The 27563-nt window shown below is 46.6% G+C and overlaps 1 protein-coding gene across 1 annotated transcript in view; it reads left to right on the top strand.

The window, feature by feature from the left end:
• Window positions 1-297: 297 nt before the first annotated feature.
• Window positions 298-27563, top strand: part of LOC121286109 (solute carrier organic anion transporter family member 1C1-like) — a 106786-nt gene continuing 79520 nt past the window's right edge. The window contains exons 1-8 of the mRNA XM_041203099.1: window positions 298-444; window positions 3405-3546; window positions 3639-3771; window positions 3883-4010; window positions 4105-4251; window positions 4356-4454; window positions 11940-12182; window positions 15527-15691. Coding sequence (XP_041059033.1) covers window positions 298-444; window positions 3405-3546; window positions 3639-3771; window positions 3883-4010; window positions 4105-4251; window positions 4356-4454; window positions 11940-12182; window positions 15527-15691 — 1204 coding nt within the window. The remainder of the gene's footprint in view (window positions 445-3404; window positions 3547-3638; window positions 3772-3882; window positions 4011-4104; window positions 4252-4355; window positions 4455-11939; window positions 12183-15526; window positions 15692-27563) is intronic.

Below are 27563 nucleotides of genomic sequence, written 5' to 3'. Positions count from 1 at the left end.
TTCAGCTTTCTGCTTTATAGTCAGATATCACCATTCTCTCTCTAAGGACCACACAAACTGAGCTGAGTTAGGAGGGCCAGTTTATCTCCTCTTTGGAGTTTCCTTACTGAACACTTTTTTTCTGCAATGGTGCAGTGCTTCCTATCATTTTACTTGCATTGTTGAAAGTTTTTCATTGCAGAGAATAGAAAACACATAAACGGTTACTCCATATTAAATTGGTGGAGGAGGAAACTTCATATCATTTGGGACCTTCAGTGATAGAAGAAACATCCACATCATTCGGCATTTTTGTTAATGGAGGAGAGTGCACCACTTCATCCAGAACCTTCACTGATGGAGAACATATCACATCAACCCGAGCCATCAGCATTGGAGAACACATCACATCATCTTGAACCTTCAACGATGGAAGAAAGACACTCTTGTTTTAATAACTTAAAGGTAATCAGACATTAATCTAGTGATGACCCACATCTCTAATGGTGTCCAATAGGGAGGATTTACTTTTCTTTCTGTCTTAGCTTCAAAATATCACAGGATAATTGAGAGTAAGACCCCGCTTTATTCAGCCATCCAGAAAGGGCCTGAGGTCCTTCCATTATGACATTCTTCTGCATCTCAAATAACTCCAAGGCTTCTCCCTCAAAAACAGGTGTTGATCACTCTCTATGTGGAGAACTTTCAACCCTAAATTTGTCTTCTACTAGTTTGAATCTGGGTCCCATTGTTCTAAACTCATTCTTTAGTTGAAGTAGTATTCTGGATTTATCTTTTGCGTAACATTTTCTAACTTTTATAAGGTGACATCTTGGACCTCCCTGTCTTTAGGCTGTGAGGTTCAAGACCGTTCAGGCTTTCCTCAAACTTGAACAATGGTAGGTGGACATGTTGGATGCCAAGTTTAGTCTACCAAGACCCCAAAATCTTTCTGAAGTTGGAGGTCAGCCTTGTGACTCTTATGACTTTTCTGAATCATTCCCAGTATTTGACTAAACCCTTTGCATCTCAGTAACCAAAGTTGGATATTGTAATTAATTTTGCCCTGACTAAAGGTTCACACCATTTGAGCATTTCTTTCTCTGCTCTGTACTGTACTGTTTTGCCTATCTATTTAAACATACTCTTGCGTTGGTTACTGCTGTGCAGTGAGTGGGATATCAGATCCATAGGGTTTATAAATCTGTTTGAATTTCAGTTATCCTTCACTTTTAATGTTCCTGAATCCGAAAATACAGCTGAAGGAAGCCCTTGATCTGAGATCACCAAACACTGCGAGACATTCCCACCAACTGCTTAAGCCAGGATAAATTAAACAGATATTCTCTGCTAAACCATTTTTACACATATGCCTCCCACTGGGTTAAAATAGCTCCTCATTACATTGAATTGAAGTGAAAAATAGTTACTGCATTGGGTGCACAAGTACAGGAAGGCATTTAGAGAAAAGAGACCCATTTATATATATATATATTTGCCTGCTGCTGTATAGTACCAATACAGGGCTTGTTATTGCCCCATAATGTTGATTGTTTGGAGTTTTCAAATAGCAGCAATGCATTCTCAGATGATGCTGATACTTCTGGCCTGCCTTGGAGTTAATGGGAGGAGTTTTTCATTTGGAGCCTTACTTAGATGGATGGTGAATGGATTTATTTTGGTTCGGATTCTCATTACAAGGTGGGCCATGAGCTGCCTGTGTAAAAGGTACTCCTCAAAAGACAGCCCACTGACTGGAGGCAGGCAATTGGGCAGGACTTGCAGCAAAGGGCATGCAGCAACATCTTAAAGGAAAGAGAATAGGATTATCCAGAGTGAACACACATAACACTTCAGGGCAGTAGACAGTGTTCCTGCAGAACCTGCAGCAGCAAGGACATTAAATTTGGATGCCTTTGTGCCTCAACATGCACCAAGTCACTGGCATAAAAATATGTCCCAAACCTCCACTCAGCATTTCTTGATTGCAAGTGAGATACATTTAACTTACACCACCAATGGATGCTTCTCGACTTGCACCACCCGTGGTTGGTGGGGTGGGAGCAGGGAGTAACAGTAGTAACATTGGCAGAGAAGAAAATGACGTTGGTGGTCCTGGCTGTCTAAGGCAGGTTGCCGACTTGTGTCATCCCCTGAATGATGAGCTCCAGAGGCAGTCTTCAGTCAGCACTGTCTTTCCTGCGACAGATCAGGTAATGATTACACTCAAGTTTCTATTCTCACTTGCAGGCCATTAGAGGGGTCAGCACTTATAGTTCCCAAAAGCCATACAACAGAGGATATATCTATCAGTATCAACAATGATACGTTCTCCAATGCTGAAATCTCAAAGGCTACAGTGTTCCCACCAACACTGGGCTGCATTAAATTCATTGATTGTATCCATATGGCAGGACACCATGCAGCAGTACAAAGATCTACATGAAGATGATACCTGACCACTGATTCAAAATTATGTAAAATCACCCCCCCTCCTTGGGCCATATTTCATGAAACTTGTGCCAGTTGATTTTACTAATCTCTTCCAAACAGTGGGAAGGTGCTACATGCACTTAGACCACCCTGACCAAGGCCCCATACTCTGTGATATGGTTGCCAAAATAACGGTCGTGTGCTGCATGCTAATTGGCATTGCAACCAATGAAGGCATATGGTTCACAAGTTCAAGTGGAGGACGAGAGGGGCTATAGGAACAGGATTAAGGCCATCAGCCTCTTGAGCAGGCAATTAGATCACAAATGATCTGCCCCTCAACCTGTCTTTTTTCCATATCCTGTGATTCACTTTCTTAACAAAGTGTGTCCAAATCTTTTTCCTAGGAGCATGAGAACAGCAGAAACAAACTGATCCAGTCCTTTCGCATTCCTTTCTCCCTCCGCGTCATTGATTTAAAATTCTTCCACTGCTAGCTTCTCTTAGGTCAACCCTCCTAAATCTCCTTGTCCACTCCCCTCCTCTACTTTGGTGTGTCTGGGGACATTCCTTAAAGACAGTAAATAAATAGAAACTTTTACTGATACTTACTGTCACCTTCTTTCTTTGATCTAATGCACTGGGGCATTAGTCGCTGCACCAATGTTCACCTTGCCTGTCTGTTGACTGATGCCCTACATTAAAAGAGTAATTCATCAACATGAGCATGTGCTGTTACTTCTTGGTGGGTTTGCAGACAAACTTTAGCAAATTCTCTAGCATAAGTGTTGAATGATTCAGCATGCCATTTATTTGAGCTGAATCAGGCAATGATATATCCTCAAATCATACATGGTCATATATGCATGAAAGAAATTAATTGCTTTTGACAATTTTATAATGAAAATACATTTACGGGTATGAATCGATGACCACTTCCTGGTACAGTTGCCCCCCAGAGATCCAGTTATAAATGTGCTTTATTTTCAAAGTTATTTCTAGCAGCCTTGTCCTTCGCTATCTTTGCTGAAGCATTATCTGGGAGCTATTTGAAGAGTGCAATCACACAGATGGAGAGACGCTTTAATATTCCAAGTTCATTAATTGGCATCATTGATGGGAGCTTTGAAATTGGTAAGTGTAAAATCCAGGAGCATAACAGTCTAAGTCCAGGATCAGAAATCAGTTGCGATTATCTTTTGCATTTGTTGTTTTTTTGGCTAAAGGGAACCTGCTGGTGATTGCCTTTGTGAGTTACTTTGGAGCAAAGTTTCATAGACCGAAACTAATTGCAACTGGCATGATACTCATGGCCACTGGAACATTTATAATAGCTTTGCCCCATTTTATCATGGGACGGTGAGTTTCCAAAACCAGTGTTCATAATTACTCTAGATTCTATAAAAAAAAATGTTCCTGGAAGTTCTATTAAATATATCAACATTAATAAAACTGTTAACATTTGTACAGCTACGAATATGAATCAGCAGTTAAACCTTTGCACAACTCTACGTCAATTGTGTCCTTGTGCTCAATGGAACCTTATGATAAGCAAATACCAGAATTCATGGACATGTCGACACCATTACCTAAACTGGGCAAGTAAAATTCTGTCAGATTTTGAACAGTTTATCATTTTATTCTATGTTGTAGAATTCTACTTTTTACTTGAAGTACGTATTTGTTGCTCAGATTGTGAAAATACGGGTGAATCCTTTCTGTGGATATTTGTATTCCTTGGAAATGTCCTGCGTGGAATTGGGGAGACACCAATCGTACCCCTGGGTGTCTCTTATCTCGACGATCATGCCAAGCAGGAAAACTTTGCCTTCTATCTGGGTAATTATGAATATTCCGAATGAATGGACAAAAACCATGCATTAAAGAGTAAGGAATTGTAGTGCATTGATTGCCTCCAACTGAATAATCCCATTCCATTTCAGGATGCATGTACACATTTGGACTGTTGGGACCAATATTCGGCTTTGTACTGGGATCATTTTGTGCCAGGTTGTTTGTGGATATTGGATTTGTTCGCTCAGGTGAGGACTGTGAGACTTTTCTAACATTTATCAGCTGATGTGCTTTCTAAAGCAAAAAGCCTTGGCTTCCAAGTCTAAAAGATAGACAGCTTTCTACATTTATGGGGAAGCTTGATGCACCCTCAAATGAGAAGGCATCAGAGAGATATGAGGGTAGGCTGGGAAGGTGTAATTAAAGTGGGAGGAGCCTTGTATATAGCGAGAGCAAATGGGTTTCTGCTTTAGATTGTATGTAACCCTATGAAATTGTAGCCACCACGAAACTGGGCAGGAAGACCTTTCCATTCCTTATCAATGCTTGAAAAGCAAATCCTTTGACTGGATAAGGTATCTATGCAGCAAAGTTCTTGCACCAATGCTGGAGTCCTCACAGATTGATCATGCATAGCTGAAAACAAAATCTACCTTAAAATAAGTAAAAAGTTCATGTTAAAAAGAAAGAAAAGAGAGAATTGCATTTATATAGCACCTTTCATGACCTCAGAATGTTCCAAAGTGATTTAAAGCCAAGTGAGGTGCTCTTTGAAGTGTAGGCACTGTTGTAACATAGGAAAGACGGCAGCCACTTTGTGCACAGCAAGATCTCACAAATAGCAGCGTGCTAACGACCAGATCACCTGCTTTTGTGATGTTGATTGAGGGATAAATATTGGCTAGGACACCAGGAAATCCTGCCCTGTTTTTCCACAATTGAGCCATAGGATCTTTTGCATCCGCCTGAGGATGGGGCACCGCTTTAATGTCTTATCTAAAAGACCGCATTTCCAACAATGCAGCACTGGAGCATTAGCTGGAGCTTTGTGCTCAAGACCTGGGGCAGAATTTTGCGCCTTGTGGGCGGGGACACTCCCGACCCGATTGGGCGTAAAATAGCGCAAGAAGACATTGGGCGAGCATCCCAACGTCATCCCGCACATGCGCAATCTTCAGGTCGGCGGGTGCGTGCGGGTGTCGGAGCCACTCCCGCCATCAATTAAGAGGCCACTTAAGGCCATTAAAAACCCAATTGGACCTGATTGTACATTGCCCATGCGATTTTGCGCTAGGTGCATGAGCAAAATGGGCAGGCGGGCAGCCCACATTTTGCAAAACCTCACCTAAGGGCAGAATAAAAAGAGTTAGCTGCATTGCCAGTATGCATAGTGAGGAGTTTAGGAGGTAATTTGCTGTTGGTTGCTTTTTTGAACTTGACAGCTTCAGTTGTGAACTTCATTCTTAGCATTCCTAGGCTTCATTCCAGGACTCATTGGTGCCTCCAAGGCCCTTGGACCATTTTGACCATGTGGAACCTTCCAAGTATCAGACAGCCTTCTGTAACCCTGGTAATGGGGATTGTGGTCTCAGCTAGAGGAACCTCCTCTGAGGAGGAAGAGAGGGGCAAAAGGGAGAGGAGGTCAGATGTCCCAATGCAGCTTCCATGGGAGCTACCTGTGGAAGGAGAGGTGCAGGCACAAGGGGCGCAGGGCCAGTAGGTAGTCCAAGGCAGAAGGGGCCACAGAAGATGCCACTATCCTGCTGCCAGCGTTTACAGGCGGTGATGCAGCTACCTCAATATGTCCGAGGTGCAATGCTGAAGGAGGCTTTGTCTCTCTAAGGAGACCGTGACCTCCATTTGTCAGATGATTGGGCCTGAGATCAGCTCCAACAATGTGGGTGGACACCCCATGCCAGTGGCTCTGAAAGTCACAGTGGCCCTCAGCTTCTATGCCTCCAGCTCTTTCCAGGGGTCATTGTGAGTCTCCCAATCAGTTCCACAGTTGTGTCAAGCTGGTGACAGAAGTTCTGCTCAGGCGGGTAATGACATTTATTCATTTCCGTATGGACGAGGCCAGCCAGGCAGAGCGAGTCAGAGGCTTTGCAGCGATTGCTGGATTCCCCCACATCCAGGGTACAATCGACTGCACACATGTGGCCATCAAGGTGCCAGCGGGTCAGCCGGGTGCCTTCATGAACAGGAAGGGATTCCACTTGATGAACATCCAGATAGTTTGTGACCACAAGTCTGTACACAGTACCCCAGCAGCTCCCATGACACTTATATCCTGAGACATTCTCAGGTACCGAGGCTATTCAGTGCTCCAGCCTGACTGGATGAATGGATGCTGGGTGAAGAGGGCTATCAGTTGAAGAGGTGGCTAATAACTTCTCTCCACCACCCAAGAACAGAGGCAGGGCAACGTTATAATAGGAATCATGCCTCCACGAGGGCACTGATAGAGAGGACCATAGGCCTTCTGAAGATGTGCTTCTGATGCCTGGACTGTTCAGGGGGAGCACTACAATACCCTCCAGAGTGGGTGTCACTGATAGTGGTTGCATGCTGCGCTCTCCACAATCTGGCACTGGCAAGGGGGTGACCCACTGGCAGAAGAGGCAGCTCCAGAGGCCACAGAGGATGAATCTGGTAGTGATTCAGAAGAGGAGCCCAGTGAGGAGAACCCTGAGGGTATGAGGGCAGACCTCTGTACCCTTCAGGGGGTCAGGGACACCAGGGACACCTTGATCCAACGGTCCTTCAGCTAGGCTGCCAAAGATCAGCTTCCACCTCATGCCAGGGCTGCCACCTCCAATTTGGATGTCTGAAATGACACTTTCATTTGAACCCAAAGTCCACTCAGTGCCTGTGCAATAAAGTTTAGAGCCACTCACGTCCAGCATTACACACAGGCGTACTCTGCACCAAAAATATACAAAGATGAAGCACACTCAGGCCATTAGGACAAAAACAAAATTTATCTCATTTGACAATTCAAAAAAATTAACATCACATTCTCTGGTCTTCATTCCCAGATCAGTAAACAGAAGCAAAATATTACACAACAGCAGATCACCCATGACTCATGGTGCCTTAAACTTATGTTTGCAAGCGCTACGTCTTGGTGCCCCCTCCCTCACTGGCACTGGCATTGGAGACAGCCTGCTGACTCTGCTGTCTTGTTGGCCTTGATGACCTTGGCGGTTGTCCTCTGGCCAGTGGGGTCTGTGTTGGCTCTGCCCAGGCAGGAGTGGCCAGTACCATGGCTGGCATCTCCTCAGTCATCGCAGCCTCATCAGATGCCACGGGCACTGGCAGACAGGCAGAGGAGCTGCTGTCATTATCTAGAGCACCCTGAGGGAAGACCACTGAGACAACAAGCAGCTCATGCACCAACATGAGGTCACTCTGGACCTCCCTGTTCGCCAATAATGGACAGGCACCTAGCTGGGAAACTGGGTGCCTCATCCATTTGCCACATGGATACTGATCACCTGAGGTGAGGGCTTGCAGGTCCAAACACAATGCCAGGAACCCCTGATTCCGTCCCTGGAGCTGCCTCTCCAGAGAGTCACCACTGTCTCAATGGAGGAGGTAGTGCTCCGCACGAGCTCCTCCACAACAGCAACCATGACATGCATACCCTTTTGGTTCTCCGCCAGGTCCTCCCACATATCCTGCTAGACATCCAGCATCTGCCACCTAATAGGCAACTCCAGAGGCTCAACATCTGCCTTCGACTCTCTCTCCCTCCACCTGCTCCTCAAGCAAGTGTGAAGCGCCCTCACCACTATGCTCTGACATTCTAGCCAAAGGTCTAATGTCCACTGAGGTGCTGGTAACTGCACTGGTGCCTGGTTCAGAGAGCGGATGTGACACAGATGCATGTGAAGCCTGGCGGTCCTCCGGCATCAGGGATGGATCTTGGAGTCCTGTGTTCAAGTGCGTGCTGGTGAATCTAAGGGAGAACAAGGACATGTCATTAGTTAAAGTCATCACACTGTCACTGTGCATGTCAGGCACCCTGGTGAGACAATGGAGATCTGCATCACGGTGCCATCGTCTTTCAGTGATCAATGGCGAATTGGTGAATCCAGTTTTGAGGCTCCCATCAATGATGAGACTACACAAGAATGTTCACACTATCTGAAACTCTCATCTCCGTGCACTGCACTATTACCTTTGTCTGACACCCCAGCCTCTCTGTGGCCGTTTGACAGAGGTGCGTGCTAACTCTCCAGCTCCAGGGTGTCTTGCTCGAATCAATAGGATAAGGTGTTTGGGGGCCTCCGCCTGTCCAGAACCTTTTGATGTTGTCATGGGTTGTCTTCTCCTGAAAGGACAGAGGAGCATTGATTAGTCCACTCTCTACCTGCAACTCCACTGCAGCTTGGCCAACCCCAGCTGAGGAACACCTTGCAGGGCACATCTGAGTCATGGCCCTTGAGCTGCAAGGCACTCAGTCCAAGCATCTAGGCTCACCCCCTTGGCCAGCTCCGGCATCATTGACAGTTGGCACTTAGACACCCCTGAGCTCCACGGGGGGATGGCCAGACCTTAACACTTCTCCACATTGATCCATGCCAACATGGTACTCACCCTCCCCGAGCGCAGCAAGTCGTTAAACCGTTTGTGGCACTGCACCCATGTGCACTGCACAGCATTGTGGCTACTGACCTTGGCTGCCACCTCCTCCCAAGCTCATTTTGTCAGGTGCAGTGGCCTCCTCCTTCCATCTCTGGGGACAAGGATGTCCCTCCTGGCAGCCACCTCCTCCAGGAGGACCATGAGACACTCATCCGAAAACTGGGGGAGGGAGGGTGGGGTGCGAGTGCTCACTGGACCTGTCCTCCCGACCGGCATCTCCAGCCACTCTTGAGGTGATAGCTTTGGTCTTCAGATTGCTGCAAATGTGATTCTTCCCAGGCTGCCTTCAAGGAGCTGCCTGTGCTGCTTTTAAACCGCCCAGCAGCCAACAGGCACCACCCCCCCCACCACCCCCACCCAGCCCTTCCCGACCATTGGGAAGATGAGGTTCACGCTGGGTGGGCCTTAATTGGCCAGCCAGCATGAAATCGTGGGTGGGGGCTGATCGCAGGCAGCGGGCCTGCTGATCGCAGCTGCCCTCCAAGGGTAAAATCCAGGCTCTGGAATGGGACTTGAACACAGATACTTATGCCTGAGAGGCAAGTGTTGCACTAACTGAGCTCATTAAGGGCCATAAAAATACACAATCATGTTTGCATTTTTTTGTACCTAAGTGTTTTTTCTTTTTATTTTGATATGTGAATTTCTGGGAGCTTTATGCACACAATATTACATATTTAACTCCAGCCATGTTTCCAGGTCTCCATAGCAACCACAAAGGTTGCCTCACATTAGATGTAGCTGGCATGTATACTGATACGTTCAGCGCTTTGTGTGCAATCTCAGCTGAGCTGGACAAGGTTGAGAGGGAACTCTTTTGACAAGCATACTCCTTTTCTCTGTGCAGGTAAATGCTGAACAATAATATCTTGGGAGTTTTCCCTTGGCTACCAAGCTATTTTCCTCATTTTTTGGTCGCCTCCTCCCGCACAGTCTCTCAGTTAAAGGCCTATTTAAAGGGCAGGTACTTGTCATGTGGACAGTCGCAAAATTTGATGCTGCACACCTTGCAGTTCCATTTAAAGGGAAGGGATTGGGGGTGGGCGGAATTGAACGGCCGCACATCTTTTTGTAAATATTGCAAATAATCTTTTGAAAGTTCTATGCAGTTATAGTCCCACTGCCCTTCTGTTTCCCCATGGCCCTACAAATCTTTCCTACATACCCAATTTCCTTTCAAAAGTCACTATTGAATCTGCTTCCACCGCCTTTTCAGGCAGTGCATTCCAGATCACAACACACTGAGTTCATCTCCTCTTTGGCTTTCTTGCTACCTCTTTCTTTCCTCCATTTGGCTGAAGAGCACTGCATGATTTACAGCAGCTGACCTTGCAGCTGCCTGGGTCACATTCCTAGGACTCCTAACAGTGCTGTGGCAGCACCTTCACCACGCGGGGTGTAGCAGTTCAAGAAGTTCAAGGCCAACTTAGGGAAGGGCAATCATTGCCAGCCTTGCTTGCGATACCCAAAAATCCCAAAGTATATATATATATATTTTTTTTTTAGATGAAGCCAACCTGCCCCTTTAAATGGCAGCAGTAGCCTTTTAATAGCTGCTGCAGAGACAGGCAGTGGTTCTGCATCAGTAGGCGATGTCCTAATGCAAGTCCCACCATGGATCAGAACTTTGCGGTGAATATATAAATAGTCTGGCCTCAGGAGGTTTGCAAGATGTCACCATTCCCAAATACTGTGAACACAATACACAGTGCATCAAACTAGATTTGCCAACCTTACACGGTTGAATCCAGCCTGTTTGAGGCTCCTCCTAATTGTGACTGGCTGAAGTGTCCCCCAGCTAGCAGAAATACTATATTTAAGATTATTCCCTGGGGACCATGTTCCATCTGGAATTTTATTTGAAGTAACATGAACAAACAAATATATCCTCAGAGCTGACTTTTTGGGATAACTGGCCATCATTTTGCAATATGCTGTGTGATAGGGTGGTAAGAGGCAGTCATTGGCTTTGAGAGCCCTACCAAACCCCTATCTCAACTGTGCCATTTGATGAAACATTGGGCACAGGACAAATTCACACTCAGGCGGAGTGGGAGGAAAATTAAGGAGCCCAGTCACCAGTAGTGGAGGGGTTGGGGGGATGGCCCATTCCCCAGTGCCCCAGTCCAAGCTTCTCTCTGCTCAAGCATTAGAGGTGGCTGAAGAACAAAAACAAGAATACGGGGATGAAGTATAATCGAATGAAGATTGTCCTGTTTTTATAATGATATAAAGGCACCAATCACTTGTAAGGGATTGTATAAACACGTTGTGGGCTCATTTACTTAAACTATGCACATGAGAACATACATACACGAATATAAAACTTGAAGACATCAGAGCTGTGTGTGCTGTTTTCTGCTCAAAGGCCAGAGTGAAACTGAGACTGGATCACATGGCACACTTCCCTTTTAGTGCTGGCAGGCTGCTATCCCTTCAAGGCCTATTACAACAGAGGTGATAAAAAAAACAACTTGCTATGACCTCACAAGAGCCCTTAGTTGGTACGTGCCAACAGTGAAATTATTGTTTGCAGTATAACTTCTAGCATTTATTGATATAAGTTTTAAATTACTCCCCTCCATCCAAATAAAAACTGTGGACTGTATCTATACATAGAACTCTCCTTACAAATGGAAACGTGTGGCAGGCTGGAAGCATTTGGCAGTGCAGCAGAGAGTGCTTGATGCTGCTGTCAGCCAAAACAAAATGACACGAGAGAGGGCAAAATGATTCAATGAGTGCTCATGTCGTGTGTATTCAAATGCCAGATATTGATGTCATACTCAAACAAAACAAAACTAAACCAAAAATCTTAAATGCAACATGACATCATTACAGGCATGCAAACAGATAAAGCTAAGACCAGCCAGCCTAAAACCTGCTGGGAGTTCAGAAAATAAAAATATGTATTTGTGAGTCAAAACTGTGTAGCATGATGGGGAGCAGAAATGTCTGTGGGAGGCAAGTCACATTGAATAATTTTACTCTTTCATTGAAGTTGACACCTCAGCAAAGAAGGAACATTGTCCCTTTCTGTGACTCTGCAGAATTTCACAATAAATGTGCATCTGTTTTCCCAGACAGTCTAACAATTACTCCAAAGGATACTCGATGGGTCGGTGCCTGGTGGCTTGGCGTTTTACTAGTTGGCGTGATATCCATTCTTGCTGCTATACCAATATGCTTCTTTCCAAAAACCATGCCTATAGAGGGAGAAGGAAAGAGAGGATTAAGCAGGTCCACTAAAAGATCTAGAGAGGGAGACCATGGTGGGTCAGATCATACATTGCATCAGACATCCAAGTTTTCAGCACTGGCTAAAGGTAAGTTGCAGTTTATTAACGAAAGAAAACTTTAGGATTATTTATTTGCTCAAGTAATATATACCTGATGTCTATTTTTGATTAGACAAGCTGGTGAACCGCTCAGGCTAGCATTGTAAGATATTAACATTAATTCCTACCATTGAAGTCCAATCACTATTGTTATGTTCTTCTACATAACAGTGACTATGCTCCAAAAGTAGCCTACTGACTGTCAAGGACTTTGTGGCAAGATTAAGATGTAAGAAAGGGCTTTGTAAATGCTATTCCTTTCTTTCCCTACTACCTAGCAGATCTCCTTAGGCATTGCTCATAGTGGAGCAAAAAAGTTACTGAAATGTGGCTTCTAAAATGTGATAGCTTAAATGTGGTGCATAATGTGACATTGCAGGAAATGCAAATTACATGCAAGTTTTAAAAAATGTATAGATGATATGCTATGTTTGTGACACCAGCGAGTGTAAAGGCTATTTTCATAATCATGAACTAAAAGAAACTTTATGATATTTGGGCCCATGATCAGCTCTGCACCACCATTTTACATAGGCAGGCCAATTAAGGCCCGACCAGCACAGACACGCCTAGGGAGATTGAAGCGCTTTTGAAATAACTAAATAAATGGAATAAAAATTTAGTGAAACATGTCCCCTCATGTGACTGTGTCACATGAGATGGGACATGTTTTTATATTTCAGAATTGTTTTTCATTCAATTTGGTAAAACTTTAGGAAACCTCATCCCGCTCATGGATGAGGTTTCCTAAGAAATGTAAAGGCCGCTTGGCTTTTTCACCTGCCCACCAACCGTTAGGTTGGAGGGGCAGCATAAATTTCAAATTAATTAGTTGCTTAATAGGCCTTGTAATCATCGGCGAGCGCGCAGCTGACTCTGGCGCATGTCCGCCGAACGAAACATCGCGATGACCTCAGGACGCACACTCAACATCATCGCGCCGGTGTGTCGGGCCCATGTTAAATGTAAAATCCTGGCCCTGGAGTTTAAAAGGGAAGAAAGCAACAAATTATTATTTTGCAGTTGTGTTATTTAAATTCTTCCACATTCTGCTATCTGACATGTATATTTATTTATGTCTTGATGCTAACAATCTATCGCCCTTAGCATTGCAGCCTAACCCCTTGTTCTAGTCAGTGGACAGAATTTAATGCTCTCTATGTGGAGGCCAATTGTTACAGTAACCCTCCTGTTTGAGTGGAGTGTTAATGTTGTTGCTTGAGATCTGAGATGTACCACAGTTAAATTTTTATCAAGAGATATTTGGCATCATAACAGGGGTACGATTTGATAGTCCAAAGAATTTAATTTAAAAATTAGTTGGATTGAAGGATGTTGGTGGCAAATCAATTAGAGTAACCCTGTATTTAATTTGTGTGATTAAGGGGAGCAAATAACAGAATTATATCCAATGGAAGAGTTGAAGCTCCAATATCCCTGTTTATGTTCACTTTGACCATGACAGGAGATTATGTAAAATTGATTTGTAACTTTTCTTCTAATTCTCAAACTAGACGCGAGAGTAATGACGATTGTTGAGTACATTCTGCCTCCATCAGTGTATTAACTGTGGGCTACGCCTGTGTCACACAGGCCCTCTCTACAGTGTAGTAACCTGAAACATCTTGTAATATGGGTCTTCCGTGCAATGTAATAACTGTATGATAAACCTGTGTAATGCAGGCCCTATGTACAGTATAGTAGTTGTGGAATATGCCTGTGAAACACAGATTCTACGCATTTGTGTGACATGGCTGCACGATATGTTTTTCTGATCTATTCATTCAGTACCAGTTCATTCAAAATCGATGCATCTGAGTTTTCAGTAGAGTTACTTGATATTCTCTGATGTGTTTGATAGATATTTTAATAAAGTATTTACACCTGCCAATGTATTAATACAAATTAGTAAATGATGCCTAGTCCTTAAGGCTGTCTGTGTAACCTCCCCTGCCTTTGTTGCAGTTCTCTTTATTTGCTTGACCTCCTTCCCTAATTCCCTATCTTTCTATTAAATTTCCCAGCCTTCAAATTGTAGTAAAGTGGAGTGCTATATACATTTAAGAGACTGTGATTAACTGACCATGTGACTGTATCAGCCAATCACTATACAGCACAGGCTACTTTGGTAACTGTAAGTCAAGAGCTGGAGGTGACTGAGGAAGCACACATTGCATTAGTGCTCTGTTCGTAGTTCCAATAAACCATCAGTGTTTGTTCACTCAATCGTTTTCCCTGCCTATGTTGTTTCCAACTAATTGTTAATGTCAAAGGCGCAACTCATAACAAGGGTGCAACTCTAATAACCAAAAATATAAAACACATGTTTTCTCAAAACTACATTATTCAACCAGGCACCTGGTCACCTCTTCTAACTTCCCCATGTATGCTCGGCATTCATTTTTCTCTTTTCTAAGGCATCTTGTGATGTTTTCCTACTTGGAAGAGTTGAGTTCACTCTGATAATCAATATTAAATGGCCTTAATAGGCCTTGTAATTATCGGTGGGCACACAGCCGGCTCCGGCACGTGTCCGCTGAACGAAACATCGGGATGATGGGACCGAATGAATTTGCTCCGTTGCTGTTATTTCCGGACTAGTCTGGCTGTTTCAGTCATTTCTATGCCTTTCTGTGAGAAGCCACTGTCCACATGCATGGCTGTTCCTTGATCTTCCTCAGATTTTTGTATATATTTCTGTGAGCGGGGCTATGGAAAGTTATTCTAACTGTTTCTATTCTTCAAACCCATCACAACTGTCTTTCTTGGATGTTCTGTATGAATGTTGCTTCTTATCTGAACCATGCCCCTACTTTAAATTATACTAAATTAAATGTATAAAAATTATGAATAAAATGGAGGGCAATATTTGCATTATTGTTCAAACTTGCTGTCGTTCATCAACCACTTACTTCAAAGGATAAAAACATTTATTTTTTCTTGGATGCCAACACAAGTTTGCTTAGGTAGCAATGAAAAGCGAAACTACCAATAATTTGAACAGGTAGTACTCTAGATCTTATCTAGAACCTGTTTAAAGTCTTTACTAATTTTTTTTATCTCTCAGCTTCTAATATTCATTTTTTTCTCCAACAGAAGAGATATTGACAGATTTCTAAATACCAATGACATAAAGGGGTATGGGGCTAATGTGGAAAAAAGGCATTGAATTGGATGATCAGCCATGATCGTGTTGAATGGTAGAGCAGGCTCGATGGGCTGAATGGCCTTCTCCTGTTCTTATGTTCCTTTGTTTTCATGGCATCTGTAAAACAATTTTAAAAATTACAATTTTTATATAAAAATATAAAACTTTTCTTTTTATTTTCCAGATTTCTTGCCATCTGTGAAAAGCCTGATTTGCAACCCAATCTATTTTCTGCTTCTACTGCAGAGTATCCTACAAATGAACAGTATGATCGGGATGATAACATTCAAGCCCAAATTTATTGAGCAGCAGTATGGCCGGACAGCATCAAGAGCCAATCTTTTAGTAGGTCTGTACTTTATTTTGATTGATTTATTTGGTTCTTTTGAACTTCATCTGTTAGGAAGCTTGGGATAATGCTGATCATAGGAATATTCGTTTAGAAAAAAAAACTTTAAAATCATCAGGGTTTGCTGAGACCTATTGGTTAAATTTTCATTAAACATCAGCTAGACAGAAAGGAAAGCCTGGCATGCGGAGGATCAATTTGAATGGGTGAGCAGGCCTAAGGGCCTGAATGATGTACTCCTGTTCCTAATGTTCCTGTTGTCCTAATCCCCCAGGTTTTACTTCAACTAATTTCAAAGGAAAGGGAACCAGAATCAGGCGGATTCTGTTTTCTGGTTTGTGCTTCTTCCCCATTTCTGCCCAACCGATGCCTAACACCCAGGCCACAAGGATGAAAATCTATTCCCTCTGGTCACATTGGGAATAGGGCACAAGGTGTTAGTCAACCTGATTTGTGACACTAGTGTTTGAGCACTTTAATGGGCAGAAGACGAGGTAAAGTAGTTAATAAAAAGAAAGAAAGATGTACTTATCTAGTGCCTTTCCTTCCAATGCCTCAAAGGGCTTTCCTGGAGCACTTTTGACATATAGATGCTGTTGTAACGTGCAGCAATTTGTACACAAGGCCCCACACACAGCACACATGAACACGATGAGATAATTCGGTTTTGTGATGTTGATTGAGAGAGAAACCGGTTCTCTTCTTCAAAATAGTGCCATGGAATTTCTTACGTCTCCTTTAGGCAGCAGTTTAAAGCATCTTTCAAATGCTAGCACCTCCGATAGTGTAATACTGCCTTCAGTACTGCACTGAAATTCCAGCCCAAATTGTATGCTGGAGTGGGTATTGAACCCAGAAGCTGCTGATTCAGAGGCTAGGATGCTACTGCTGAGTTGTAGCTAATAATGATTCCCCCCCTGCTCTCCTATCTGCTCTCCTGTTACGTGAGACTCCATGCCAGGAGTGGAGACTCATGATTTCATGGCACTTGTCCATTGGTGAGTAAGGTTTTATTCACTTTCTTTATCAAACTATCAAGTCAAACTATTAAGCATGACTCAGTGTAATCAGACAGTTTTTTTTAAAAATGCCGGCATTGTTTTCATCTGAAGAGGCCTTTAATACATAGGTTCTAAGGCGTTGTTTGGCAATTGATCAAAGATTGCTCTTGGATGTCGAATGACCAGCCATACGCACATGCAGCATGGTGCTGCTACCACTGTCTTGTACCTGTACAGCTGAGTGATCCTTGAGCAGAAACTTTAATGAGTGAAGAATTTTCTTTTTGGAGAGGAAAACATTCTCTGTAAAACTCTTCTACACAAAAAGGGATTAGGTCTGAGTGTTTACAATTGTTGGTGAGATTGCAGCACTCTAAATTTTGATTCTTGGAATTTGAGCTTTCAGTCACCTGAGCAAGGGGAAGAACCTCCGTCCAACAGCTGCTCTTTATCTGCTCGTGTACATTGCTATTTGTGAGACCTTGCTCGGTGTAAACTGGCTGCCATTCTCCTTCCACAAGTTATGTACTATGTAGCTTTCAGTGGATCTATCCTAGGTATTTAATCTCCCAAGGCCACCTTCTGTTTGAGTACTTCCAAGATGTGTAGGGAGTAAAATGGAATGTTAATGCATGATGATGTGTGAAACTTGTTTGAATGAGCTGGCTGTTGCCTCTGCAGTGAGAAAAATATTATCCTTCATTGTATCTGTGTCTGATGTCTAGTAAAAAAAAGTGCAGAAACATCTGGGACATATTGAAAAATATCTTTGGCTGCAAAATTAGACAGGACTCAAAAATGTGCTCAGGTATTGCAATGCCTAATTGACCGACACATTATTGCTTCCAATGTTGCTTTCTAACTTCCATAATAGCTGTGCGCATACACTGCTGAATAGCTGCATGTCTCGGCAGGGGGTGTCCAAGCTTGTGCAATGTTAGCGCCACTTAAAGTTAGCCTGCACTATTTTAAAAGCCAGCTTGTACCTCTTAAAAGGGTGATGCATTCTGCCTGGTTCTGGAACAGGCTGTGGAAGAGAGTTTGAGCAGGAAAAACACTGAATTATGGTACAAGACAGAGAATGTGCTCCATCGGTCCCTGATGCTGCGCCGATGCCATAGCGGAGATGGTGGTCAGGAGAAGAGTGGTCCTCTATCCATAGTGAACAAGAGGCCCTCCAGACTAACTGCACAAAGGCAGCAAAACCAGATAGCTGTGGTGGCCAATGTCAGGAGTCTAGTTCTCAGAATCTAAATGCAGTGACGCAAGATATTTCATAATGTGATACGAGTGATCAAGATCAATGAATCTATCTTCAAATGCGATATTCTACAATCTTCACCATCGGTCTCACACACTGCTCAATGCACTACGTTCCCATTTCTCACCTACCAACAATCGCCATCAATCATCACTCATACCTCCCATTCATAACTTCACCCCAATGCCCCACACTTATCACTGCTGCAAGCCTCACTGCTTGCACACACTGCCAAATATTCAACCATAACAGCCACATCAACCAAACACATTGCATTCCCATTCACGCACACTTTCCTCTCTCTTGCAGGACAAATTGGGGTGTTTAACTGGTGGGAACAGCACCTTAACCGATGGTGGACAGGCTTGGCTGCGTGTCATAATCCACATGGAAGACTCTGCTCACAATTACTGGAGTGGCCATCACTGAGGCTGTGGTCATTAGCAGGATGGAAACCATTGAAGATGATGCTATCCTCATACCTAATCCACCTCCTTACATCCAACTCCCGCTCATCTCACAATGTCTTCTGATTTACAAGCTTCAGATGGTGTAAGTGTGTACCTCTTACTCCCCATCCCCACCCCACTCCTTCCACAACCTTACCCATGTTACATTCTCCTTTCAGACACTGTACAACTGCAACCTGTCCAGGCAATGGTGGAACAGCAAGAGCGGGAAGACAAGGAAGACAGTGATAAAAAGAAACACCATCAGTCAATCTCACAGTCACAGCCAGCTGCTCAGATACTGATACTGTGCATACACTAGACCAGGCTTTTTAGCTTGGGGGGCCACATTTGAATATTTTTCTTACTCAAAGGGCCAATGAGCAAAGTTCAGAAAGATAAAATTTGGCACTACAATTAACTGAATTTCAAAAGAAAAGCTGAGGTTTGAAGGAAAGAAACAATTGCTGAGCAAAAGTACAGCAATGCAATAGCAATAAATTGTTACATTAGAAAAGGGTAATTAATAAAAATGACCAGAGTGGTAGAGGATCAGTGTGTGTGTGCCTGGCTCACTCCCAGACTCAGGGTGCTCACTCATTCACGCTCACCCACTGTGAATGGGTGCATGTGTTTGTGTTGGTGTGTGGTGGTGAAAGTGAATGAGAAACCAGAGCCTGGGGGTTAGGCAGACAGTCACTCACTCCGACACACTCAGACACTCATCCTCTTGAACTCCCCCACACAGACACAGTCACGTACTCTCTTGCGCTATTCCCCGCAAATGCATTCACTCATTCTCTCAAACGGTCGCCCACAGACACAGTCAGTCGCTCTCTCGAACACACGCACACAGACACAGTCAGTCGCTCTCTCGAACACACGCACACAGACACAGTCACTCACTCTCTCACACTGACCCCACACACTCAGTCACTCACTCTCTCACATTTCCCCACACAGACAGTCACTTACTCTCTCACATTACCCTCACACGGACAGAATCACCCTCTCTCTCATATGCCCCCCACAGAGACACAGCCACTCAATATCAAACATTACCTCACACAGAAACAGTCACTCACTCTCTCGCACTATCCCCCACAGAAGCATTCAATCAGTCTCTCACACTGTCCCCCACAGACACAGTCACTCGCCCTCTCGCAATGCCCCAAAAGACGCAGTCACTCGTTTGCTCGAACTCCCGCACGCTGACGCAGTCACTCATTGTCTCGAACTCCAGCACAAAAATCTAGTCACTCACTCTCTCACATTCCCCCAAACAAACACAGTCACTCACGGTCTCGAACTTCCCCACACAGACACAGTCACTCACTCTCTCGAACTCCCCCAGCCCAGACACTGCCACTCTCTCTCTCGAATTCGCCCACACAGACGCAATCTCCCTCTCACACTCCCACACACAAACACAGTCACTCACTCTCTCGAACTCCTCCACACTGACGCAGTCACTCACTCTCTCACAATCCACCCAACAGACGCAGTCACTCACTCTCTCAGATACACCCCCCACTGACAGTCCCTCACTCTCTCAAACTCCCCCCATACAGACACAGTTACTCACTCTCTCACATTCCCCCCCACAGTCACAGTCACTCACTCTTTCACATTACCCCCACACAGACAGAGTCACTCACTCGCACATATTCCCCCCACACGGACGCAGTCACTCACTATCTCGAACTCCCTCACACAGACGCAGTCACACACTCTCGCGCACTATCCACCGCATTTGCATTCACTCATTCTTTTGCACTGTCCCCCACAGACACAGTCACTCTCTCTCTCACAATGCCCCAAAAAAACGCAGTCACTCGCTCTCTCGAAATCCCGCAAATCACTCTCTCACGTTCCCCTACACAGACACAGTCACTCACTGTCTCGAACTCCCCAGCCCAGACACAGTCACTCCCTCTCTCGCACACTATCCCCCACACAGACAGTCACTCACTCTCTCGAACTCCCCCACACTGATGCAGTCACTCTCTCGAACTCCAGCACAAAAAGCCAGTCACTCACTCTCTCAAACTCACCCACACTGACACAGTCACTCACTCTCACACATTACCCCACACAGATGCAGTCACTCACTCTCTTGAACTCCAGCACAAAAAGCCAGTCACCCACTCTCTCAAACTCACCCACACTGACACAGTCACTCACTCTCACACATTACCCCACACAGATGCAGTCACTCACTCTCTTGAACTCCAGCACAAAAAGCCAGTCACCCACTCTCTCGAACTCCCCCACACTGACACAGTCACTCACTCTCTCATACTCTCCCCCATACAGACAGTCAATCACTCTCTCATACTGTCCCCCACAGATGCAGTCAATCACTATCTCGCACTCCCCCACACAGACGCAATCACTCACTCTCTTGAACTCACCCCACAGACACAGTCACTCACTCACTTGAACTCCCCCACACAGAGACAGTCACTCACTCTCTCGCATTCCCCCACACAGACACAGTCACTCCCCCTCTCACAATGCCCCAAAAAGACGCAGTCACTCACTCTCTCGAACTCCCCCACACTGACGCAGTCATTCACTCTCTCACATACCACCCCACAGACGCAATCACTTACTCTCTCACATCCCCCCCACGGACACAGTCACTCAATCTCACACACTGTCCCCCCACACTGACAGAGTCACTCACTCTCTTGAACTCACCCACACAGACACAGTTACTCACTCTCTTGAACTCCCCCACACTGACACAGTCACTCACTCTCTCACAATCCCCCCAACAGACGGAATCAGTCACAGTCTCGAACTGCCCCACACACAAACGCAGTCACACACTCTCTCACACACATCCCCAAAGACACAGGCACTCACTCTCTCACACCCTCCGCACAGACACAGTCACTCACTCTCTCACACTCCCCCAGAGACACAGCCAATAAATCTCTCACATTCCACCCACACAGAGAGTCACTCACCCTCTCGCACTGCCCCACACAGATGCAATCACTCACTCTCTCACACTGTCCCCAACAAAGTCACTCACACTCTCGCATAGTCCCCCACAGACACAGTCACTCACTCTCTCACATTCCCCCAAACAGACACGGTCTCCTCACTCTCTCACATTGCCCCCCAAAGACACAGTCACCCATTCTCTCAAACTCACCCACACTGACAGTCACTCACTCTCACACATTACCCCACACAGATGCAGTCACTCACTTTCTTGAACTCCAGCACAAAAAGCCAGTCACTCACTCTCTCGAACTCCCCCACACTGACGCAGTCACTCACTCTCTCATACTCTCCACCACACAGACAGTCAATCACTCTCTCATACAGCCCCCCACAGATACAGTCAATTACTATCTCGCACTCCCCCACACAGACGCAGTCACTCATTCTGTCGCACTCCCCCACACAGACGCAATCACTCACTCTCTTGAACTCACCCCACAGACACAGTCACTCACTCTCTCGCACTCCCCCACACTGACACAGTCATTCACACTCTCACACTCCCCACATCTGAGGTAGTCACTCAGTCTCGAACTCCCCCCACAGACACAGTCACTCACTCTCTCACATTACCCCCACACAGACAGTCACTCACACTCTCACAATCCCACACAAAGACACAGCCACTCACTCTCAAACATTAGCCCACACAGACGCAGTTACTCACTCTCTCACGTTCCCCCACACAGACAGTCACTCACTCTCTCACACTCCCCCACAGAGACACAGCCAATAAATCTCACACATTTCCCCCACACAGAGAGTCACTCACCCTCTCGCTCTGCCCCACACAGATGCAGTCACTCAATCTCTCACACTGTCCCCAACAAAGTCACTCACACTCTTGCAAAGTCCCCACACAGACACAGTCTCTCACTCTCTCACATTGACCCCCAAAGACACAGTCATTCACTCTCTCACACCCTCCCCACAGACACAGTCACTCACTCTCTCACACACACCCCCAACAGACACAGTCACTCACTCTCTCACATTGTCCCCCAAACACTCAGTCACTCATTCTCTCATATACCCCCCACAAAGATGCAGTCACTTGCTCTCTTGAAGTCCAGCACATAGACACAGTCACTCACTCTCTCACACTCCCCCACAGAGACACAGCCAATAAATCTCGCACATTCCCCCCACACAGAGAGTCATTCACCCTCTTGCACTGCCCCACACAGACGCAGTCATTCAATCTCTCACACTGTCCCCAACAAAGTCACTCACACTCTCGCAAAGTCCCCCACAGACAGTCACACACTCTCTCACATTCCCCAACACAGACACAGTCTCTCAGTCTCTCACTCTCTCACATTGACCCCCAAAGACACAATCACTCACTCTCTCACACCCTCCCCAAAGACACAGTCACTCACTCTCTCACACACACGTCCAACAGACACAGTCACTCACTCTCTCACACACACCCCCAACAGACACAGTCACTCACTCTCTCATATTCTCCCCACACAGACGCAGTCACTCGCTCTATTGAACTCCCGCACACAGACGCAGTCACTCACTCTCTCCCACTATCCCCCACACAGACACAGTCACTCACTCACTTGAACTCCCCCACACAGAGACAGTCACTCACTCTCTCGCATTCCCCCCCACAGACACAGTCACTCCCCCTCTCACAATGCCCCAAAAAGACGCAGTCACTCACTCTCTCGAACTCCCCCACACTGACGCAGTCATTCACTCTCTCACATACCACCCCACAGACGCAATCACTTACTCTCTCACAACCCTCCCCATGGACACAGTCACTCAATCTCACACACTGTCCCCCCACACTGACAGTCACTCACTCTCCTGAACTCACCCACACGACACAGTTATTCACTCTCTCGAACTCCCTCCTACAGACACATCACTCACTCTCTCGCACTCCCCCACACTGACACAGTCACTCACTCTCTCACACTCCCCCCAACAGACGGAGTCAGTCACAGTCTCGAACTGCCCCACATACAAACGCAGTCACACACTCTCTCACACACACCCCCAAAGACACAGTCACTCACTCTCTCACACCCTCCCAACAGACACAGTCACTCACTCTCTCACACACACCCCCAACAGACACAGTCACTCACTCTCTCACACTGTCCCCCAAACACTCAGTCACTCAGTCTCTCACATGCCCCCCCACAGACACAGTCACTCCCCCTCTCACAATGCCCCAAAGAGACACAGTAACTCACTCTCTCAAACTCCCCCACACTGACACAGTCACTCACTCTCTCACACTTTCCCCACAGACACAGTCACTCACTCTCTCACACTCCCCCACACAGACACAATCACTCAGTCTCTCAAACTCCTCCACACTGACACTGCCACTCATTCTCTCAAATACCACCCCACAGACACAGTCACTCACTCTCTCACATTCCCCCACGCAGACACAGTCAATCACTCTCTCGAACTCCCCCACACAGAAGCAGTCACTCACTCTCTTGCACTATTCTCCACAGATGCATTCACTCATTCTCTCACACTGTCCCCCACAGACACAATCACTCGCCCTCTCGCAATGCCCCAAAAAGACGCAGTCACTCGCTCTCTCGAACTCCCGCACAAAAAGCCAGTCACTCATTCTCTCACATTCCCCCACACAACCACAGTCACTGACTGTCTTGAACTCTCCCACACAGACACAGTCACTCACTCTCTCGAACACCCCAGCCCAGACACAGTCACTCCCTCTCTCGCACTCCCCCACACTGATGCAGTCGCTCACTCTCTCACACTATCCCCCACACTGACGCAGTCACTCCCTCTCTCGCACTCCCCCACACAGATACAGTCACTCACTCTCTTGCACTATTCTCCACAGATGCATTCACTCATTCTCTCACACTGTCTCCCACAGACACAATCACTCGCCCTCTCGCAATGCCCCAAAAAGACGCAGTCACTCGCTCTCTCGAACTCCCGCACAAAAAGCCAGTCACTCATTCTCTCACATTCCCCCACACAACCACAGTCACTGACTGTCTTGAACTCTCCCACACAGACACAGTCACTCACTCTCTCGAACACCCCAGCCCAGACACAGTCACTCCCTCTCTCGCACTCCCCCACACTGATGCAGTCGCTCACTCTCTCACACTATCCCCCACACTGACGCAGTCACTCCCTCTCTCGCACTCCCCCACACAGATACAGTCACTCACTCTCTCACACTATCCCCCACACTGACGCAGTCACTCACTCTCTCACGTTCCCCCACACAGCCACAGTCACTCACTGTCTTGAACTCACCCACACAGACACAGTCACTCACTCTCTCGAACACCCCAGCCCAGACACAGTTACTCCCTCTCTCGCACTCCCCCACACTGACACAGTCACTCATTCTGTCACACTCCCCCACACACAGGCAATCGCTCACCCTCTCAAACTCCCCCACAGAGACACAGACACTCACTCTCATACATTACCCCACACAGACGCCGTTATTCATTATCTCGCACTAACCCCACATTTGCATTCACTCACTCTCTCACACTGTCCCCCACAGACACAGTCACTCCCCCTCTCACAATGCCCCAAAAAGACGCCATCACTCGCTGACTCGAACTCCCCCACACAGAGGCAGTCACTCACTCTCTCACACTATCCCCCACAGACACAGTCACTCACACTCTCACACTACCCCCACATAGACACAGTCAATCACTCTCTCATATTCCCCCACACAGTCGCAGTCACTCACGCTCTAGAACTCCCTCACACAGACGCAGTCACTCACTCTCTCACACTCCCCCACAGAGACACAGCCAATAAATCTCACACATTCCCCCCACACAGAGAGTCACTCACCTTCTCGCACTGTCCCACAAAGATGCAGTCACTCAATCTCTCACACTGTACCCAACAAAGTCACTCCCACTCTCGCAAAGTCCCCCACAGACACAGTCACTCACTCTCTCACATTCCCCCACACAGACACAGTCTCTCACTCTCTCACATTGACCCCCAAAGACACAGTCACTCACTCTCTCACACCCTCCCCACAGACACAGTCACTCACTCTCTCACACACACCCCAACAGACACAGTCATTCACTCTCTCAAACTGTCCCCCAAACACTCAGTTACTTACTCTCTCATATACACCCCACACAGATGCAGTCACTCGCTCTCTTGAAGTCCAGCATATAGACGCAGTCACTCACTCTCTCACACTATCCCCCACACAGGCGCAGTCACTCACTCTCTCGAACTCCCCCACACTGACGCAGTCATTCACTCTCTCACATACCACCCCACAGACGCAATCACTTACTCTCTCACATCCCCCCCCACGGACACAGTCACTCAGTCTCACACACTGTCCCACCACACTGACAGAGTCACTCACTCTCTTGAACTCACCCACACAGACACAGTTACTCACTCTCTCGCACTCCCCCACACTGACACAGTCAGTCACTCTCTCACACTCCCCCCAACAGATGGAGTCAGTCACAGTCTCGAACTGCCCCACACACAAACACAGTCACACACTCTCTCACACACGCCCCAAAGACACAGTCACTCACTCTCTCACACCCTCCCCACAGACACAGTCACTCACTCTCTCACACACACCCCCAACATCACTCACTCTCTCACACTGTCCCCCAAACACTCATTCACTCACTCTCTCACATTCCCCCCCACAGACACAGTCACTCCCCCTCTCACAATGCCCCAAAAAGATGCAGTCACTCAGTCTCTCGAACTCCCCCACACTGACACAGTCACTCACTCTCTCACACTGTCCCCCACAGTCACAGTCACTCACTGTCTAGCACTCCCCCACACAGACACAATCACTGTCTCTCAAACTCCGCCACACTGACGCAGCCACTCACTCTCTCAGATACCACCCCACAGACACAGTCACTCACTCTCACATTCCCCCACGCAGACACAGTCACTCACTCTCTCGAACTCCCCCACACAAAAGCAGTCACTCACTCTCTTGCACTATTCTCCACAGATGCATTCACTCATTCTCTCACACTGTCCCCCACAGACACAATCACTCGCCCTCTCGCAATGCCCCAAAAAGATGCAGTCACTCACTCTCTCGAACTCCCGCACAAAAAGCCAGTCACTCATTCTCTCACATTCCCCCACACAGCCACAGTCACTAACTGTCTTGAACGCTCCCACACATACACAGTCACTCACTCTCTCGAACACCCCCACACAGACACAGTCACTCATTCTGTCACACTCCCCCACACATAGGCAATCACTCACCCTCTCAAACTCCTCACAGAGACACAGACACTCACTCTCATACATTACCCCATACAGACGCCGTTACTCATTATCTCGCATTAACCCCACATTTGCATTCACTCACTCTCTCACACTGTCCCCCACAGACACAGTCACTCCCCCTCTCACAATGCCCTAAAAAGACGCTGTCACTCGCTCTCTCGAACTCCCCCACACAGAGGCAGTCACTCACTCTCTCACACTATCCCCCACAGACACGGTCACTCACACTCTCACACTACCCCCACATAGACACAGTCAATCACTCTCTCATATTCCCCCACACAGACAAATTCACTCACTCTCTCGAACTCCCCGCCACAGACACAGTCACTCACTCTCTCGAACTCACCCACACTGACAGTCACTCACTCTCTCGCACTCACTCACGCTGACACAGTCACTCACTCTCTCGCACTCACCCACACTAACACAGTCATTCACTCTCTCGCACTCACCCACACTGACACAGTCACTCACTCTCTCGCACTCACCCACACTAACACAGTTACTCACTCTCTCGCACTGCCCACAACTGACGCAGTCACTCACAGTCTCGAACTGCCCCACACACAAACGCAGTCACTCACTCTCTCGCCCTCCCCCCGACAGACACTGTGACTCACTCTCTCGCAATTCCCCACACAGACACAGTCACTTAATTTCTCGAACTCCCCTGCATAGACACAGACACTCATCTCTCGCATTGCCCCACACAGACACCGTCACTCACTCTCTCGAACTCCTCCACACTGACGCAGTCACTCACTCACTTGGACTCCCCCACACAGACACAGTAATTCACTCTCTTGAACTCACCCCACTGTCACAATCACTCACTCTCTCGCACT

Source organism: Carcharodon carcharias, chromosome 13 (genome assembly GCF_017639515.1).
Source record: "Carcharodon carcharias isolate sCarCar2 chromosome 13, sCarCar2.pri, whole genome shotgun sequence".
In the NCBI taxonomy this organism is placed as follows: Eukaryota; Metazoa; Chordata; class Chondrichthyes; order Lamniformes; family Lamnidae; genus Carcharodon; species Carcharodon carcharias.
This window is presented reverse-complemented; position numbering and strand designations above follow the sequence as displayed.